The following is a 14,959-nucleotide window of genomic DNA, read 5'->3' on the forward strand; positions in this document are numbered from 1 at the left end:
CTGTAATTTTACTTCTAGATATGTATCCTAGAGGAACATATACACATGCATACAGTGTAGATGTATACAATGTGTAACAGTATTATTTGTAATAGACTCAGACTATCGATAGAAATTCCCTAAATTGCCCGTCTGTGGTAGAATGGATAAATAAGTTGTAGTATAGCTATACAATGGATGAATCACATACCATATGAAAATATAAATGCATGAACTCCAGATACATGTAACAACATGGATGCATCTCACAAACAGAAGGTGAACTAAAGAATACATACAGTGTGATTCCATTCCTGTGAAGTTCACAGACAGACAAAACTAAGCCCCGTTGTTTAAAGGTTCATGTTTAGGTGGTGAACGATAAAGAATAGCAAGGATATTACTATAATAAGACCCAGAATAATAGTTAGCTATAGAGATGAAAGAGTGGGTCAGAATCAGAGAGGGATGCACTGTGGGCTTCTGGGTACTGTTAATATTTTGGTTTTTTTGCCTGGGTATGGTATTGCAGCTATATATTATTATTTGTAAGCTGAAATGTGTGTATACATTTATACGTATATATGTATAATGTATGTTACATGCACATTACTGTATATACGTTATATTTCCCAATAAAAAAGAAAGAAAAAGTTCTACAAAAAGCTTAATAAAAAAGAGTGGCTCCTGTGTTATATTTAGATCATATATTTATGATGAATTTTTTGTTTCTTTTTAAGAGGTTCTTTATTTATTACATATGAAGTTCTGGCCTTGAAGAAGTCTTTGACATTAGATACTCAAGTGGTAGAAAGAGAAAAAATGAAGTCATATATATATGTGCACACAGTTTCTTTAGATAAAAGAGAAAATCACGGTAAGTTTATGGTAAAGTAATCCCATTTTCGTGAAAAATGGAAGCTACTTATTGAATTTAAAAATGAGTAGGAATGTAAATTGGTACAAACACTATGGAAAACAGTATTGAGATTCCTTAAAAAATTAAAAATAGAACTACAATAGAACCAGCAATGCCACTCCTGGGTATTTATCCAAAGAAAATTCTAAAAGATTATGCACCCCTCTATTCACTGCAGCATTATTTACAATAGTCAAGATATGAAAGCAACCTAAGTGCCCATCAGTAGATGAATGGATAAAGAGGATGTGGTACATATATACAATGGAATATTACTCAGCCATAAAAAGGAATGAAACCTTGCCATTTGCAGCCAGAGGATATTATGCTAAGTGAAAACCCAGAGGATATTATGCTAAGTGAAATAAGTCAGAGAAAGACAAATGCTGTATTATTTCACTTATGTGTGAAATCTAAAAATAAAACATGAATAAACATGAATAAACAAAACAGAAACAGAATCGTTTCTACAGAGAACAAACAGGTGGTTGCCAGAGGGGTGGGGGTGAGGGGAGGAGAGAAATAGGTGAGGGCGATTAAGAGGTACAGACTTCTGTTTACAAAATAAATGAGTTATGGGTATGAAGTGTGGGGAATGTGGTCCATAATTATGCAGTACCTTTGTGTGGTAACAGATAATAACTGGACTGAGCGTGGTGATCGTTTTGAAATGTATAGAAATATGGAATCACTGTGTTGTATACCAGGAGCTAACACAGTGTTGTAGGTCATTATACTTCAAAAACAAAGTCATAGAAACAGAGATCGGGTTTGTGGTTACCAGAGGTGGGGCATGTGGGGGAAGGGGAATTGGATGAAGGTGGTCAAAATGTACAAACTTGCAGTTATAAGGTAAATAAGTACCAGGGATGTCATGTATAACATTAATAAATGTAAATGTAAATGTAATTAACACTGCTGTATGTTATATATGAAAGTTGTTAAGAGAGTGAATCCTAAGAAGTTCTCATTACAAGGAAAACATTTTTTTTCTTTTTCTTTGATTTTGTATCCATATGAGATGATAGATGTTCACTAAACTTGTTGTGGTAATCATTTCATGATGTTTGTAAGTCAAATCATTATGCTGTTTACCTTAAAGTTATACAGAGCTGTATGTCAATTGTATTTCAGGAAAACTGGAAGCAAAAAACTATAAAAAATAAAAAATGAGTATTTACAGCACAATATTAATAAAATAGGTTCAGCTAACTCTACGAATCACCAAACCCTATGAGAACCAAGTTCCTAAAGAATTAATTGAAGATCAAATTTTGGACTTTCATTTTTAACCCAGATTTGTAGCTCTCCTATAACTAAGTCAGATGAAGACTAGCCAGCTTTTTTAGTCTAAACTTGGAGTTCCTCACCTTCATGAGGACTGTCAGTTCGGAGGCTGGTCCTCAGTTTAGCAAGCATAAAAACGTGATTTTGTCACTGAGCTCAGAGGTATTTTTGCTCTAAGGCATTTATTCATGCACACTAAACTCATGAGATGGATTCAGAAGTATGAACACCAGCTTATTTACAGAGGGAAAAAATCTGTCGTTAAGGCTGGAAAACCTGTCTTTACTAGACAGAACACTCCCCTTCTCCAAATTTTGGTCACATGGAAACCCAATTAGTAGTCAGACGATTGCTTGGTGAACATGAAATTTTAGGGCGGAGGAGTATCTTTTCATCAGGATATGGGTAGCTTGGTGAGTCATCATACTAGATTTACAGCTGCCTGTTCTACAGTGTCAGCCAGAATGACCATGCCTGTGAGCACTTCACATTCCCTGAGTGGGCAGGCTCTGCTGCTCCCCTGTCTACAGCTATATGTTTCACCACTCTCTCCTGTTTGTGTTTATTGTTATTTCACCTTCCTTAGTTCAGCCTGCTTTTATGGTGTGTTACAATTTCAATGACACAGATAATTTTCATAGCATATAATTTACCTATATAGTAGAGCTTAATCTCATTAGTAAGGTATCTCTAAATTTCACTTTGAGAGTGGTATTTTTAAGTGACATTTTCCTGAATGTAGTTAATCCTATGTTGTATATGAGGATTTTTGTAAGTTTTAGTTAGTGTTTTTGCTTTTGTTTTGTTTTTACTTTTTCCCTGACTAGGAAAGCAGTGGTTTTTTTTGGGATCTAGAGTTCTGTGTTCCCATAATGGTTTTAGTTGCTTTAAATAGTGACAGTAAAAAGAGAAAGATGCTGTTTTATATTTTCTTTTTGAAGAAATTGGGGTTTAGTTTATACATTTTTTTCTTTGAAGTATTGGAGCATAGCATTAAGAGTACCTACTTGGTTTTATTTAAATTTGTAATCATTTTAGGAATCACCTACCAGGCAAGAAAAGAGCTTCACAAAGCAGTAAGAAAAGTATTGGCAACATCAGCCAGGATATTACAGGGTCCATTTGCTGGTAAGTGTCACATATTTAACTGAGACTCCTTATCAGTAATCTGAAAGTCATTCGATGATCAACCTGAGATTTTTTTCCCATTTCTTATACTAACATTTATTATAGCTATGGAAAATTGAGGAACATTATTCTCTTGGGCTATATTTAAGGGCTTGATGCCTTGGACTGTTTTCTTCCTTCTATCTTTATGGATGCGTTGTTGTTAGATAGTTGTAAATAAATATTGAGACTCTCTTGATGAATATTTCAAAATTTAAAATTTGTTAGAAAATCACTCCCATGCTTTCTCATAATGAGAATATTGCATCAAAAATGTAGATTTCACAATCAGGCAAATCTGCATTGTGAAGCTGGCTATAAAAGAGCTGACCTGATCTCTTTAAAAAGTTGGCATCATGAAAAAAAAAAGGTGGGAAAACTTTCTAGAATTAAGATACTAAAGAGACTTAATCAGATCCTGTTTTTTAAAAAACCAGCTCTAAAGATATTTTGAGGACAATTGGAAAAATTTGAATATGGAGTTGGACTGAATTTTAGATGATTTGGAAGATTTTTGTTAGTATTCTTGGGTGTTAAAATGGCATTGTGATTATATAGGAGAATGCAGGCTTATTCTTAGGAGATGCATGTTGAACTGTGAAAGGGTGGAATGTCATTATTTCTGCACCTTTCTTTCACATAGTTCAGAAAAAAATACACACACATCCTGGGGAATTCCCTGGCAGTCCAGTGGTTAGGACTTTATGCTTTCACTGCTGAGGGCCCGGGTTCGATCTCTGGTTGGGGAACTAAGATCCCACAAGACATGCAGCGTGGCAAAAAAAAAAATAAAAATACACACACATCCATATAGATTAAGCAAATATGGCAAAATAATAACATTTATTAAATCTAGTTGTGGTAAGCATGTGGATGTCAATGTATTATTCTTTTAATCTATCCCATATGCTTGATATTTCTCATAATAAAAAGTTTTTTACGGAAAAGGAGCCAAAAAAAAAAGATCTCATAGTGAAAGCAACGTAATATATAAAACAAAAGCACATACATAATATATGTAACAAATAAAACAAAATAATATGACAGAACTGAGAACAAACCTATCAGTCATTATCAACACCTGGAGATGGATATAACTTTCCTATTGTAGATTTCAAATATTTATAAATTACTGTCTTAAACGTGAGGATGAAAATGTTGTTTTAACTGTTCACATTGTCTTTTTTTTTTTTTTTTTTTTTTTAACAAAGACACCTTTAGTACAATTGACATAGAAGATCACGAATGTGCTGTGTGGCTGCTCCTGAGGAAGAGTAAGTCCGATGACAGAGCAGCACGACTGCAGGCTGTGCAGGAAATGTCAGAGACCCATCACTGGCATGGTAATGAAACCATCTGAACACATGGCACACCATCAGCTAGCTCTTCATTTCCTAGATATATTTGTATAACTTTCTACCAGAATGAACTTTTACTTGATTGGAGAAACTCTTGATTCTGATAGTTACGGCCTAATGTGTCTGTGTTTTTTTCTGATGTAAAAGAGAAGGGAAGGAGATATTAAGGAAGGAAAATAATGCAGGAAATATTAATATATGTAAAAAATATTTTCAAAAAAATTTAAAAGAAACTCCAGTGATAGAGAAAGTGTAAAACCTGCTGGCCTGGTAGTCATATTGTGTTTGGTAAGAACACCCTCAAAACTGAGGTAGATATATTTGTATAACTTTCTACCAGAATGAACTTTTACTTGATTGGAGAAACTCTTGATTCTGATAGTTACGGCCTAATGTGTCTGTGTTTTTTTTTGGTTCCTATTTAATAAAATATATTTTAATTGCTGGCTGCATCAAAGTTATATTTGCATTCACTTTGACAGTCTATTTGGCTTTAATACTAATACTTGGTCAAATGTGCCTAATTTGCATGTGTATATTTGTTTTTTAAGGAAGATTTTAAATATTTAGTTGTATTTAAAATCACAAGTTCTGCAGTAAAAGTACATGAGCAAGAGATCAGATCTGCTCTGAGTACAGGGACTAAAGTATACTTTGTTAGTAGAGTCATCTTGTAAAAATGGGTAAACAAAAAAGAATAATGTTTTCAAAGAAAAATTTAGTCTCAGAATAAGGTCTCTGTCTTCATACAAGTTAATTAGTTTGATTGAGTGGTGGCTATAATAATTTGTAATAATTTGTAATGTAAAAATAAGCTTATATAAGCGAGTGGAGACTTAGAATAAAAATCTGTTTCAAAATCTGCCTTCCAGGACTCCATTTCAGACTTCTACTGTATCAGAAAAATCAAAGTTGGAGCCCCTGGCATGTAGATTTTTTAAAAGTTCCCCACTTGATTCTGAAGAACTCACCCAAGTTATATAGTGCTATTATTAAAAAATGTCTCCTTCAGTGGCCACAGTTTTTTTTGATACATGTCCTTAGTCCATTTGGGATGCTATAACAAAATACCTTAGACCGGGTAGCTGATAAACAACAGAAATTTATTTCTCATGGTTTTCTGGAAGCTGGGAAATATAAGATCAGGGTGCTGGCAGATTCTGTGTCTGGTGAGGATTGAGGGAGCTCTCTGGGGTCTCTTCTATAAGAGCACTAATCCCAGTCATGAGGGCTCCACCATCTTGACCTAATCACCTCACAAAGGTGCTACCTCCAAATGCCGTGACATTGGGGATTAGGTTTCAACACATGAATTTGGGAGGGACACAAACATACAGTCTATAGCAATACACAAAGAATAGAATGGTGAAATCATGAAGGCTAAAACAAAGTACTACTGTCTGGAACCTCAGATTATTCATGGGCTTCATGGAATGCCAAAGCACCATATAGGTACCAGGGGACGACAGATTTAAACGGAACTCACCTTTTTTGAGTAGTGATCAAAATAGCTTTTGGATGATGGAATTTTTTTTTTTTAAGGACAAGTTAAATTGGTTCTGACCTATCAGTTTTCACGTTTGAGGTTTATTTTTTTCAAAAAGGTTGGTTTGATTGTGATATATCTAGATATATGTTGAGAATTATGAGATCAGTCATGGAAATGTTGGATATTTAGCTTACTGGTATTGTAAATGCAGTTGCAGTTAAAAAAAACTTGGGAAATTTTGAATTACAAACTTGTAGTTTAAAAGTTAAGTTGGTCATTTAACCTTTGAAACAACCATAAGCTAATTTGGGTGCTCGCAATATACTTTTACAATAGATTACCAGTATAGGATAATTGCTCAAGCCTGTGATCTGAGAACTCTTATTGGTCTGGCACGAAGCAAAGATAGTGATCTTCGCTTCTTTCTCCGCCCACCTCCTTTACCATCTTTAAAAGAAGTAAGTAAATAAAATAATCCAGTGAGTAAAAAATGTTTAATATATCATCTTCACTTTGGGTGCAAAATAACCATTCAAAAAGAAGTTTGTTGGCTACTTGTCACAAGCAGGTAAACTAGGGTGTAAACCTGCAATTGTAGTTTCCATTCCAAGATTTCTTGATTCCACAGGAGGTGCTGTTTCTCCTAAATTATTTTCCCCTATGTGGAGTTGGGAGTCTCTATACACCAGAGGGTGGCTTCCTAGCATATCAGCATCCATAAATTGGTCCTTTGTTCTAAGGTTGCTATAGAACAGTTTTTCTCAACCTCAACACTACTGACATTTTGGGCCAAATAATTCTTTCTTGTTGGAAGCTGTTCTGTACACTATAGTAGCATCCCTGGCATCTACTCATTGGATGACAGTAGCACCCCCGTGTTGTAACAACCAAAAATGTCTCAGATATTGCTGAATATTTCCTGGGGTGCAAAACAGTCTCTGGAGAACTACTACATATAGATATTAATGTACTAATATACATGGATATTAACTGTTAACTACTAATATAGATATGAGAGCATGTTCCTTGAGCACTTTTCTCAGACTTTTCTAGAAAATGAAAAGCTGAAAACTTGCAATCCGTCTTTGAAAAATAGAAAAACAAATTATTCTAGATATTAGTTATTAGAAAAAAATCAGATAGGAACAAGTTCTGCATATTAAAAAGCCAGCTTTAGTTAGAAAGAATGTAATAATTCATTTTGAGTCAAGATGTGAAGTAGCCTATGAGGTGAACATCTTGAGCTATGCTTTGCAATAGGTCTTTCAGATTGAGTTAGCAGACATTAAAGTATAGAATTCAACATTAAATGATTCTCTACTTACCAGGGTGGTGACTGTTTTCAAGACTAAAAGCACTGATTTACCTCTCCTGTTTTGGTTTGGCTTTGATTCTTTGGGTACTTTTTGTTATACTCAATTGTTGAGTTTAATTATGAAGAATTTCTTTTCCTTTATTTCAGGATTCTTCCATTGAAGAAGAGCTCAGACAGTTGCTGGCTTCTTTACCTCAAACAGACCTAGATGAGTGTATCCAGTATTTTACATCTTTGGCTCTGAGTGAAAGCAGTCAAAGTCTAGCTGCTCAGAAGGTTAGCTAATTTATTCATTCAGTAAATATTTTTGAGTGCCCACTTTTCCAAGATATTGTGCCAGGGGCTCGCACTTAGAACTTCAGAATAGGCATTCATCCATGAACTGAATAAACATACTGATTCCTGGTTGTGTGTCACACAATGGGCTAGGTGTTTAGGATAATGGGGAGACAGGTAAATAAACAAAGTCACAGAGTGTGTAAGAGAGATACAGGTTACTCCAAGAGCCCATCACTCTGTTTAAAAGACCATTTTAAAAAGGCTTCATAGGAAGTACTCTGAAGTTGCATCTTGAAGAATGAATAGTAACTGGCAAGGCTTTAAAATATTACCTCTATGTTGGTGATGCCTAAATTCAATATCTCTAGCCCTGTGTTCTCATCTGAGCTCTAGATTTGAATATTCAACCTCCTTCTTGACGTCTCTACTTGGATGTTTAATAGGCATCCCAACTTTACATGCCTAACTCACCCACCCTCTGCAAAGCTCTTCCTCCTCTAGTCTTTTTCATTTCGGTAGAGGGCAGAGCACCCACCTAGTTGCTTAAGCTAAAGCCTAGGAATTCTTGATTCCTTTCTTCCAGGTTCACCTAATCAGCAGTTACTGTGAGCTGTTCCTTCAAGTATACCTTGAATCCCTTTGTCTCAGCACCTTCACTGTAGCCACTTACTTCTGGCCACCATCAGCTCTTCTTCGTAGTGTCCTGTTCTTTTCATCTTGCTTTCTTTTCTTCCTTTCACTTAAAAATAATTTTAGAGTCTCTTTCACAGTCTTTTATTATTTCAGTTTATTGGGGGTTAATTCCTGTTTGTGGTGGCACAGACTCCCCCTTATGTTATATTGTAGATTAACATGTGTTAATCATTTTTACTGTGAGCTTATCTTTAGCCAGATTGATTGTTTTCTATGGGAGTCCCAAGCACCTCAGATTCCAAATTTATCTCTACAGAGCAGTTTTTGTGTTTGCTTCTTTTGGATACCCTAGGAGTTCACTGTTAGGGACTAGTTTTTTATGTTGATTCCTTAGTTTGGAATTTCTGTAGCACATAGGTAGTATAAATTCAGATATATCTATGGATGGCAGAGTCCTAGAATTGTGATTTCTCACTCAAAGCCCCAAGCAGAAACAGGCTTCTTGTTGCTTTCATGGGCTGCTGGGCAGAGTTTTTCTAGACTCTCTTATAGACAAGGAGGCAATCTTTCCAAGGTTCTGCCTTTATATAGGGATCTCAAATCTAGCTCCCATAGAATGTGAGACTCAAAACCACATCTTCTGCACTGAACAAGTGTTAAAAGCCCATCCTGAGGTGCCTGCAGGAATTTTACATCATCAGCTATGTGTTTATCACTTCTGCTGAATGTTCTGTTTTCAATTCTAGCACCCAAGGGTTTCCCTTTATTTATTTTTATTTTCTTTAGAGCTTGACTTTGTTTTATTTTATTTTATTTTTTTAAAGATTTATTTATTGTTTTATTTATTTTTGGCTGCATCGGGTCTTAGTTGCGGCACGCGGGATCTTCGTTGAGGCATGCAGGATCTCTCATTGAGGTGCGTGGGCTTCTTCTCTAGTCGTGGCGTGCGGGTTTTCTCTTCTCTAGTTGTGGCATGTAGGCTCCAGGGCGCATGGGCTCTGTAGTTTATGGCATGTAGGCTCTAGTTGAGGCACATGAGCTCAGTAGTTGTGGCACGTGGGCTTAGTTGCACCGCAGCATGTGGGATCTTAGTTCCCTGACCAGGGATCGAACCCGCGTCCGCTGCATTGTAAGGCGGATTCTTTACCACTGGATCACCAGGGAAGTCCCTGAGCTTGACTTTGTTTTAAAATAGCTTTTGTTATATTTTATTAAACATGTTTGTCATGGGAGGTGTTCACCATGTCAACTAAAGAAAAACACACAACCTAAAGTTGTGAGTTAAGTTTTATTCGGGGCACCTTACTTAGGACTGTAGCCCAGGAAACAGCGTCTCATATAACTCTGAGGAACTGCTCCAAAGAGGTAAGGGAGGAGCCAGAAATACAGAGTTTTTGTTGGAAAAAAAAGCCACGTAGTTGAACATCATAGATGACTGCTAATCACAAAGAACACACATCTCAAGTTAATGATTTTATGTAGGGGAAGATGCAAGAATCTGGGCTCTCTGAAATTATTCCTTAGGTATGTACCTTAACTAGGGCCAGTATCGAGCACAGAATGTTTCACGTTTCCCTCCTTCTGAATTCCCCTCAGGCACACAGCGGGTGGGGGTGCTGCCGTGGCTGAAGGCTTGATGGTGGGCGCCATTGTTTGTTTTCTGTAATGGCAGGCTACGTTCTTTGTCCACAACTGGAAGCCAAGTTCACCATCTTGCTGGATCCAGAAAGCTTCCTTATCGTGTCTCCATCACCTCTGTGAGCTACAGACACCACATCAACCTCTAGCCTCCAATTTACCTCTCCAGTTCTGTGTCCTCACAGCAGCCAGAGGGATGTTTTTAAAAACACAAGTTAGATCCAGTCATACTCCTGCTTGAAGCCCTCCAAATGGCTTCCCATTACATGTTAAATCTGAGCCCTTTACTTTTTGTGATCCAGGCATGGACTGGCCCTTGTTTACTGGTGTGCCTGCCCCTGGGGGTGGTGAGAAGATTGAGAGGAATGTGCCACTAGGCACAGTTACAGGGTGTAAACTTTGGTGGCAAGGAGTCTGAAAACTGAAGGAAACCATGCATTAGGTGAGGAGGGCACAGTGTCTGCAGTGTCCTCAGAGCTCAGAGTGCTCCACGGGGAAGCTCCACTCCTTTGGAATAAGGCTGCCTTCAGACGGGAAAAGGCGCCCCTCCTGATGGAGGTGTTGGTGTTCTCTCCCCACATCTCTTACTCCCATTGACTAGATGTGAATACCCGGCAGACAACTACCCGCACATGGCAGAGGGCTGCTGAGTGAATCAGAGCAACGTCCTAGGCGTAGCATCCTAAGCAGACTCCCACCCCGGCCCGCCCGACGGCGATTACTGAATGCCATTATTCTTGTGGTATCATTTCAGCAAGACTTTTGTCTTCGTAAAATATCTCTTACATCTCTAAGAGAAATCAAAACAAATTATAATCACTATTACTATAATAACTAATCAACTCATTGAGGAGAAAGTATTTTATCAGTAAAACAAATCATAGTATTTTATATTCTTTTACCAAGTGAATTGCCAACTAAAAATTGGCACTCGCCATCTGCCTCTACAAGGATTAAGTCACTGGCCACTGCAGCCACTGACCATCAACGCACCCTGAAAGGAGTTCAGGGCGGAGATCGGGAATGAGGTGCTCGGTGCTCTGGGAAAAACTGGCAGGACAGGCCTTCAGAGAGTTAGACATTTTCAGGAGAAGATTTTATGAGCCCAAGTTCTTGCATCTCCTCATATCTAGAGAAGCACTGCAATCGTTAGTGGTGACAGCTGCTCCTCGTGACGAGCAGCAAGCCTCTGCCAAAATGTACAACTGCTCCTCGTGACGAGCAGCAAGCCTCTGCCAAAATGTACAACTGCTCCTCGTGACGAGCAGCAAGCCTCTGCCAAAATGTACAACTGCTCCTCGTGACGAGCAGCAAGCCTCTGCCAAAATGTGTGCTTGACAGCACATCCCCCCTCTCTAAAATCGTACATAATACTGACCTTTCCCCCGACCTCTTCGGAGCAGTTCCTCCGAGCTGTCTGAGACGCTGTCTCTCTGGGCTATAGTCCTCATTTTGCCCCAAATGAAACTTAGCTCACAACTCTCACGTTGTTCATTTTTTTCAGTCAACAGAATGATTTGTCTTTTCCTCACCTCTGTTTTTATGAGAAATTAGGGACATATCAGTAGATATGACTTCTCTAGTGTACTTTTTATAATTCCTCCTTTCGACCACGTCTTGGAGTCGCTCCAGTGAAGCGCAGTCGTTGCTTTCCTTTTGATGCTCAGAGCGCCACTGCCTGGCCACCAGAACCTGTTCCTTAGGCTGGCCTCATTATCCTTTTAAATTCCATCCCCAAGGTGGCTGTGAGAGCACCTTTGTCTTCTGAGAGTAAGATGTCCCTGGCTCTTCGTGATGCTCCTGCCCTACAACGAGCGCCAGCTGCTCCTGCAAGGCGTTCCACCCACTGCCCCCTCCCACTGCCGTCACTCACTTCTCTCCTCGCTCCCGTGCCAGAGCTCCTGGAACCTGGCCTGATGTTCCTCATTTTCAGCACAGAAGATGTTCTGCTCATTACTATTCAGTTACCATCCCTCTGCCTTTTATAGTGTTCTGTCACCTTCTACAGTGTTTCCTTACCTTTTGCTAAGTGAAGAGGAGAGTGGTTGAATACACTATGCCACTTCTTTTCTGCCCAGAAGTCATGGCCTCAGCCTGCAGTTTAAAGAAGGAGCACATCTTTAGTTAGTTTAATATTGAAATAAATATTTAATTTCAGTTCTGAGGTCCCATCTCATCAGAACAGTAAGCAACTCCATCGTAGTTCCTCTTATTTCCCCACCCCCTCCCTGGTTTAGTCAGGCTCCGGATTTTTTTATATGCCAGTAAGTTGGGGATGAAGGAGTGGGAGGAGCATGCATCTGGTTTTTAGTGATCTGATCAGTTTATGACAGACCTGCCGCGTGATGATCCCCAGGCTCCCTTCAGGTGGGGTGAGCTGCTTCTGTACCAAACTGCTCACGTGAAGAGCCTCCTCTGGGCTTCAGCAGATAGCCTACAGTTATGATCGGGTTTAGAGCAGGGCTTCTTAACCTCTGTACGCCCAAAGGTGCATCCCTTTGGTGATTTGGTAAAGTCTATGAACTCATTTCTAGATGCATAAAATACAGTTCATAGCATTACATGGGAAACCAATTATACTGAAGTACTGTTATCAAAATAAAAAATTTGTAACATAATATACGTACTTCAATTTCAAACTCAAAGAATTGCAACAACAATACATTTCACTAGATTTGCCAGTGATTCATATTTTATCCCACTTGTTTTATCATTCCCCATTTACTCTCCCTCTTTCTATGGATATATTTTTATATGTCTGTTTACACACATTTGCTGTTTCCACCCTGAACCTTTTGAGAGTTAGACGCAGTGTCGATTTTAGGTCACCAGTGTGAGAACGTGCAGTTGGCGTGCAAAGGAACGATGAGCATAACGTTCTTTTCAGGTAGCTGCAGCAAGTGATACGTGGTGGGGAAATAGCTGCGCTTTCTGTTGTTGAGAGTCACACAGACTGCTGCTGTTACTGTGGTTTATTGTCTATGTTTATAATTGAATACAATGAAAAATTTTAGTTAAGTGTTAGGAAAATAAAGATGTAATTTTTTCCCAGCCAAGCTTACATCCTCTCTCCCCTGAATTCTATCTACCCAGACCCTTAAGGATGACCTGGGTTACAAACTCATGCTTTAGAATGAACGTCATTTATGCCCAGTTAGTTTGCACAAGTTGCAGAGCTCTAAGGTTTTAACTTTTTATGAAGAAACACAGAGATTAGCTCTCACACATATTAAAACAAAGGGACCCACAACCACAACTAGAAGCAGTATCAAAATTCCCCATCCTCCCTGCTCCCCACCCACCCTGGCAATGATTTGCTTTCCCTCCTTTTATTCTTTCTGTTCATTGGGAGAACTGGGTCAGTGAGAGTGAAAGCACTTCTCCCACATCTGTCACCTACTCCCACATCTAAAGCCTTGGTAGCTCTCCAAGATCTGCCTGGGAATTTGTTGACTGCAGTTCTGGTGGGAGGCCGGGGGACAGGCCGGGGTGGTCCTTGGTCTTCTACTATCCCAGATATTACTATCAAGATCGCTCCTTCTTTGATGTCAGGATCCGGGTTTCAGTCTTGTTTTGGTTTTTGTTACCATCTGGACACTCCCCATCAGTCAGCTTGTCTCCAGTTTCAACATCTGTTACAGGACCTCAGGTGAATGTGACCTAGAGCCTAAGGATGCAACCAGGGATGCAGAAGTTTAGACATTTTAGATTGTGATTTCTTTTTGATCTAATGTGGCAAACTGCCTGGAGTCAAGAGAACAGTGGGTATGGTGCATTGAAATGATTTCCTATCATAAAGCTTTTGTGGTCTTGGCTAAGGACAATCCAGCTAAAAGCTTGCATTTCTAGTATTACATCTTCCCTTGTAATTTCCCAAAGTCTCTCTGAAATCAGCTAAGCCATTAAGGTCTGAAGTCCTTGCATCAAGACACTTCTAACATCCATCTGCATAAGTATAGCAATGGGTTGTGATTGAGAGGAAGATGCCAATAGATGGGGTTTAAGGATGGGAGATTTCTTTAATGCCAGAGGATTTGGAAACCTACAGAGATGCTTACACAAAACAGGAGACTATGCAGCTTGCTTTCAGAGGGAAGGACAGGCTTCCAAGGTCCTGCAAGTTCCTCATGATGTACAGCTGCGCAGATCAAGGATTCCTTCTGTTGGGATGAACCCATCATTGTCATCTGCGAACTCCCTGTACCTTCCCTCCTTCCGACTTTGGTTATGGGTAAATCTGCTCATCAAGTGTAAGTAACAGAGACAAAGCAAACCCAGCTCATTTCTAAGTGTTTGTAGGAGAATAGATAATTATTTTCAGACGTTGCATCTCTTAGCAGGCCTCAGCGTCAGCTTGCCTGACTCTGTTTCTTTACCACCTTTCTGACCCTCCCCTCCCCTCCCTCCCTCATGCACACTGTGCTCCAGCCACACTGGCCCTTTCTTTCCATTCCTTAAACTTGCTCATTGTGTATCTACTTGTGTTCCCTCTGCCTGGACTGCTTTGCCACCAGCTTGTCATATGGCTGCCTCCTTCTTGTCCTTCAGATCTCTGCTTGTTAGCTCCTTCCTCTTTATCTCAAATGTTTATTGCATTTATTGCCCTTCATAACACTTTTCCCATTCTGTAATTATTTTATATATTTATTTGCTTGCTTATTTCTGTTTTTCTCTTCTGTTTTTCTCTTTCTTCTTCTGATTTCTCTTATAATCTCCCCAGTACCAAGTACAGTACCTCAGACACAACATGCTCTCAGTAAATATTTATTGAATAATGAATGGATGAATCATGACATTGCTAAAAGAGCCAGCTGTACACAAACTTATATATACTTAAATAACAACTGGCATATTTCTGTTGTGAATCAGAGCATTTTTGTATCACAAAGAAAAAA

At 38.8% G+C, this 14,959-nt stretch overlaps 1 protein-coding gene across 4 annotated transcripts in view; it reads left to right on the forward strand.

Moving 5' to 3' along the window:
• The window catches only part of SERAC1 (serine active site containing 1), a 78,848-nt gene that overhangs the window by 41,371 nt on the left and 22,518 nt on the right, over window positions 1–14,959 (forward strand). For 3 of the 4 annotated variants that reach the window (XM_068551720.1, XM_068551719.1, XM_068551721.1), the window contains 5 exons: window positions 720–856; window positions 3,224–3,313; window positions 4,564–4,695; window positions 6,536–6,657; window positions 7,662–7,790. In XM_068551720.1, coding sequence (XP_068407821.1) covers window positions 720–856; window positions 3,224–3,313; window positions 4,564–4,695; window positions 6,536–6,657; window positions 7,662–7,790 — 610 coding nt within the window. The remainder of the gene's footprint in view (window positions 1–719; window positions 857–3,223; window positions 3,314–4,563; window positions 4,696–6,535; window positions 6,658–7,661; window positions 7,791–14,959) is intronic. The other variant, XM_068551722.1, reaches the window with a different exon arrangement.

Source organism: Eschrichtius robustus, chromosome 9, assembly GCF_028021215.1.
Source record: "Eschrichtius robustus isolate mEscRob2 chromosome 9, mEscRob2.pri, whole genome shotgun sequence".
Taxonomy (NCBI): domain Eukaryota; kingdom Metazoa; phylum Chordata; class Mammalia; order Artiodactyla; family Eschrichtiidae; genus Eschrichtius; species Eschrichtius robustus.